The following is a 6,000-nucleotide window of genomic DNA, read 5'->3' as shown; positions in this document are numbered from 1 at the left end:
GTACAAGAGGGATCATCCATGTCTGTACAGACTGCCGAAGGCACACAAAAATGATGACCCTTTCTACAAATTTTTAACCTATGATTGGTTCTACTTAGCACTGTGATGACTCGATGGCTTGAAGAGGTGTACCTGTTCTTCAACAATGAACATTAAGTTTTAACCAATTTAGAATAGTAACAAAATTGAGCTCAACAATATGTATAAACAAGCATAACAACTATTTCATGTTAATTTTATTTTAGATTCTGCCAACAATTCTGACAGACATTTCATTGTACGACCATAAATTGAACTAAGATAAAAATATATACTGACATGAATTGCTTGCTTAGTTCTCAAACTATAAATAATTATTGGTGCAGGGACCAAATAGACACTTTTTGGTAGAAATTAACTCTTCAAACACTTAAATGACCTTCACATCGAATCCTTTATTTTTAAAGCATCCAATGTGTAATACATTGATTAGGATTTAACAGTCTTATGTGCATATAGAATAGGTAATCCATAATCTGAGTGTCACCAGCCCCCTTTCCCACCCTTTTTCTTTTTTTGTTGCTGTTTTTTCTTGGAGGCAGCAGAAGGCTTCTGTTGCCGAGGTGGAACAATGTTGCTTGAAGATGCAACTGTTGCTGCTATCCCAGGTCGTGGGGATGTGGGTGGGCTATTCACAGTCTTGCTAGCATCACTAAAGTAGAAAGCAGAATAATTAACATAAATTTTAAAGTACAATAACTGAATACATTCAATCATCTTAGTTGTATATTATAAACTTGTTAAATTTACTAAACTGTTTTAAGAGTTGCAATAATCTAGGGAAATTTCAATTTGCAAGTATACCAATATAGGGGAAACATTTACGACTGTATACTGTATCAGAGATGACTGCCAATTGGTTGTCATGAGAACTCTGACTGATAGAGGCGTTACCATGCCACAGTTAATAATTATTATTCCTGATGAAGGGCTCCTGCCAGAACGTCGATTTTCCTGCTCCTTGGATGCTGCCTGACCTGCTGTGCTTTTCCAGCACCATTCTAATCTTGACTCTAATCTCCAGCATCTGCAGTCCTCACTTTTGCCAGGTTGACAGATTGCTCTGGGAAATGAACCAGTGAACAGTCGTCACCTGTTTCATTGAGTTGAAACAAGTGCAGCATATGCACAAGTTCTTTCAGCTTGCTGACTTTTGATAAGAGCAATGAAGTGCTGGGTGATATATACAAGAGGGGTTATCCATGTATGTACAGACTGCCTAAGGCATACAAAAATGATTACCCTTTTTACAAGTTATTATCTAGGATTGTGATGACTCGATGGCTTTAAGAGGTGTATTTTTTTTGGAGAGAGGTTTCAAGACAGAAATGCCAAGCTGTCTATCTGGATACAATAAACAGTTTCTGAGGCTTTTTTGTTGAAACAATAGAAGCAGCCTGAATGGGTGTGGTCAAGCACTCAAAACCAGGACTTTTAATTTTAGTTTTTAGTAGAAGCTGCTGCTGAGGTCTCAGTAGGATTTGGTAGCTACAGTACATCACTTCCTGCTATACACTGAATTTTCTGTTGGCATTTTCCTGCTGCCGGAGCTACATGAGAGAATGTTTTTTTTTAACTTGCCTTTTGCTAAGGGAGTATTTATGGGATGTTACTATATTGGAACAGTTTTACAGAAAATTGTGTGCACAGCCCAGTCCGTCATGGAATTCAACCTCCAATCCATGGACTCCATTTACACTTCTAGTTGTCATGAAAAGGCTGCCAACATTGTTAAAGGCCCCTCCAACTCTGATAATGCTCTCTTCCAACTGGCAGAAGATACTGAAGCTCGAACACGCACCGACAAGTTCAAAAAGAGCTTTTTCCCTGCTGTTATTAAACTGCTGAAAGGACCTCTCTAACCAAATAATGTTGATCTTGCTTAGTGCACCTCCTGTGCAGCCATAACCTTGTATGCCTCTCTCTGTCTAAGCGCCCCATGATCCGTATGCCCTGGTTTGACATGATCTGCCTGCACTGCTCACAAAACAATACTTTTCGCTGGAAGAACATAACAAACAGGAGTAGGCCATCTGGCCAATCGAGCACGCTCCTCCACTCAACAACATCAAGGCGGATCTTTTTGTGACCTTATCTCCATTTACTCACTCTCTCGTTTAACTCTTAATTCCTTTACTGTTCAAATAATTATCTATCTTAGCTTTAAATACATTCACTGAGGAAGCCTCAACTATTTCATAGGGCAGGGAATTCTACAGATTCATAGCCCTTTGGGTAAACAAGTTCCTCCTCAATTCAGTCCTAAATCTGTTCCCCCTAATTTTGAGGCAATGCCCTCTTGCTCTGGTTTTACCAGCCAGTGGAAACCACCTCACTGTTTCTATCTCATCTACTTCTTTCATACTTTTATGTTTCTATAAGATCCCCCTCAGTTAATTCCAATAAATTAGTAAAACATGACCTGCCTTTCATGAACATGCACTTAGGTAATGTGACAATAAATCAAATCAAAAATGAATAGTAAAAAGGTATATTTTTCTGCTAAGCTTTCCAACAGAGTTAAATTATTCCAATTTCGTATTTCTTTTGTTGTATCTTTACTCTATATGAATAAAGTGCGTTTTGCTTCAAATCTGGTAGTTTGAGCTTCAAATTGTATCTGGAACACCAAACCTTACACTTGCCTTTAAACTAAGAGAAAGTTAGGGACTAGACTATCTTCTAAATAGATTTTTAGGGGGTTTGGTCTGGTCCATAGTGACATGAATTGGCCAAGTGTTGAGTGAATTTCTACAACCAATTTTATGCAAGCTTTTCACCTTTCTTAAAGAACATACTGATTTGTATATTGATGGAAATAAAGTGCCCATGTGTTTAACTGACATAGCTAGCCTATTTACTAATGCACTGAACATTGTGATGAACAACACCACACATGTCTAAATGGATATTACCATGCCATCCCCTCTAGATCTTGCTCTCGCAAAAATTTTTGTAGAAATTCCAAACTATCAGGTCCTCAATGGAATAACACCTAACTTCCTACTTGTCACATATTTCCAATATGTAAATGTTTGAATCTGCAGGTGCATGGGAGAACTTCATGTGTGTCTTAATGGGTTCTATCCTGCATTCAAATTTATATTTGGAATGGAATAGTCTAACAAATTCTCTTCCCTCAAGGTTTTGGTTGGGAAATTGGCCAGAAGATTCTCTACCACTGGCTACTGCAAACCTACATTATCTGGTCAGTACGCCCTTTAAAATTCTTAAAGTTGCACATGCTTTAAGATTTGCTAAAGGGTTAGCTACCTCAAATATTTGAGCAACAGATGAAGCTAGTTTTGAAACAATGATAGTTTTGAACCATGATGATGGATGACTTGAAGGAAAACTTGCCAGTGCTGGTATTCCCATGCATCTGTTGCTATTGTCCTTCTCTCATGCATATAGTGTTGCGACGTAGGTTAACATTTACCCCTATTTCTGTTATGGACAGACCGGACCCCCATCAAATCATTTCAAGGAGGTAGCCCAGACCCTAACTTTTCTAGTTGTTTTAAGCAGAGGTAAGGTTAATACTCTCGGAGTAATGCAGCTGGTCATCACTTAATTTTAAACAAAGCAGAATTTATTTGCAGACCAAAAAATGAAACAGGAACAAAAGAGAACCAAATATAGAATAAGTTAATCTATTGAAAACCCAACTGACACGGTATACCATGAAACTGAAAGAAGTGTTCTGATTTCCTGCAACATCCCATAAACACACCTCATGGCAAAAAGGTAAATTCAAACAAAGGTTCTTACAGCATAGATGTGAGTGAGTGAGCGAGAAAACTATTCTGCTGATACTGCTGACTCACTGTCACCGTGAATAGCCAGTTCTGAACTGCTAAAACCGCTCAGAACTCACCCAAGTTAGTACACAAGCAATGCCATACAATGCAATGGATTATATTTATTGTGAGGACAGGATCTCATTCCCATAAAGGTTATACTGTGGTTATTTGCACCAAACAAACAATGGACAGATGTAGTTTCAAAAGGTAGGTTGGTAAAAGTGAAGTTGATTTTGCCGCAAGTTGGTTCAGTCCCTCTTACTACAGGCCCAACCTAGTAAATGTATTCTTATAGATCCAGGCATCTCGGTCAGTCGTAATTTTCCAAAGCTACTTTTAGTGATGGATATTGAAGTCCCCCAGTCAGAGTACATTCTATGTCCTTGCTTTGAGTAAAAAATGAGGTCAGCAGATGCTGGAGATCAGCTGAAAATGTGTTGCTGGTTAAAGCACAGCAGGTTAGGCAGCATCTCAGGAATAGGGAATTCGACGTTTCGAGCATAAGCCCTTCATCAGGAATGAGAGAGTGTGGAAGAGAGAGAGTCCTTGCTTCCTCTACTTTTTGCAAGTGGTATTCAATAGTGAGGACAACTGATTTATCAGCTGGAGGCTGCTAAGTGGTAATCAGCCCATATTTGATTCCATGCCCTATGACTTCATACAATTAAAATGTCACAAATTTGCAGACTCCTTCCTAATTGTACCTCTCTGCCATAACCTCTAACAAATGCCTTTTGGAAGCCCAGGTCCACCACATCAGTAGCAATACTCTTATCAAGTCTCACTTTTACATCTTCAAATCAAGTTAATTAAATGTGATTTTCCATGAAGAAATCAATGCTGGCTCTTCCAAATTAGTCAACATTTGTTCATGTGGCTACTAATGCTAACCTGAATTATTGTTTCTAGATGTAGTGGAGGTGGTTGCATACTGGTAACTTCATTGGACTAGTAATCCAGAACACCAAGCCAAATGTACTAGGAACATGGACCAAATAGAGGCAGGTACAGTTGAGGTATTCAAGAATAATTTAAAGAGAAATAATGTGCAGGGTTGCGGGGGAAAAAGGCAGGAGCATGGCACAAAGTCACAAAGTTAATGTTTATAGCCAGTGCAAGTACTGATCGCTTCCTTTTTCACAGTAAAACTGTGATTCTGTCAAGATAAACAAAATTAAATATTTATTTATTTTTTTACTTCCCTTCTGTCAGTCTCTTAATTATTAAGAAAGGATATAAACTTTTACTTTACATTTCTAAATTTCAGCATTTCACACTCACTAAAAGCAGTGACTCACCAACTAATCAACTTACAGCTTTCCTGTGGCGTGATTGTTTTTCAAACTCAGCTCTCTCAGTGTTTTCAGCTCTGGGTCCACTCTCTCATCACTTTAATGATCTGGGTCTACTTGCTCGATCTTTGTTTTCAGGCTTTTTGTCCTCTTTCTCGCTGTTTTAAAAGCTCTGTGCTCACTCCCCCTCATGCAATTTTGAGGCTGTGGGTGCTGTCTCTGGGTCTGTTCTCCATTTTGGGTTGTTTAAAAGCTCTGGGGGGGGGGTCACACACACTCACACCGTTCAAGAGCTCGGAGTATGGTCTCCTCTTGTGCCGTTTTAAGGCTCTGGGTTCACTTTCCCACTCTCTGCTTTAAGGTGCTGGGCTCTCCCAAATTATGATTGTGTTAGGCAGTTATTTCACTAATAGAGTCAGCTATCTCCAATTTTACACAGTTCCTCAGATGTTACTCAGGAAGACTTTTAAGGTTGATTGAGCAGTAGTACCTTTGTCACTTGCTGGTGTCCGAGACAAGTGCTTCACCTGGTTTTCTTGATCAACGTTTCTGGACTCGTTTGGTAAAACTAGATGGCTAGCTGGATAATTTCAGAGGGCAGGTAAGATCAATCATTTTGTTGGATTATAGATTGCGACCTAAAGGTAATATGTGGCCCAAGTCACCCAAATACAGAACTTAGTCTTGTCTCATTTGAACTCATGGAGTGAATGTTATGTGAGATAAGGGGCATCTGGCTATATTGCTCCCCCTCCACTCCTATACAAACATGTCGCCAGTGGCCTTAACAAGCAGAGAGTGGGACTTTTGCTCTTAAATGCAACAAAAGTTTTGCTCCCAAAAGCTGCTGGCCAATCTGATTTGTT

The 6,000-nt window shown here is 39.1% G+C and overlaps 1 protein-coding gene across 1 annotated transcript in view; it reads right to left on the bottom strand.

Annotated features, from left to right (window-relative positions):
- Nucleotides 1-414: 414 nt before the first annotated feature.
- srp72 (signal recognition particle 72) overlaps nt 415-6,000 on the bottom strand; it is an 87,795-nt gene continuing 82,209 nt past the window's right edge. Inside the window, exon 19 of the mRNA XM_060851524.1 lies at nt 415-691. Coding sequence (XP_060707507.1) covers nt 523-691 — 169 coding nt within the window. The 3' untranslated portion in view covers nt 415-522. The remainder of the gene's footprint in view (nt 692-6,000) is intronic.

Source organism: Hemiscyllium ocellatum, chromosome 36 (assembly GCF_020745735.1).
Source record: "Hemiscyllium ocellatum isolate sHemOce1 chromosome 36, sHemOce1.pat.X.cur, whole genome shotgun sequence".
NCBI lineage: Eukaryota > Metazoa > Chordata > Chondrichthyes > Orectolobiformes > Hemiscylliidae > Hemiscyllium > Hemiscyllium ocellatum.
The sequence above is the reverse complement of the archived record's forward strand: the minus strand, read 5'-3'. Positions and strand labels throughout refer to the sequence as shown.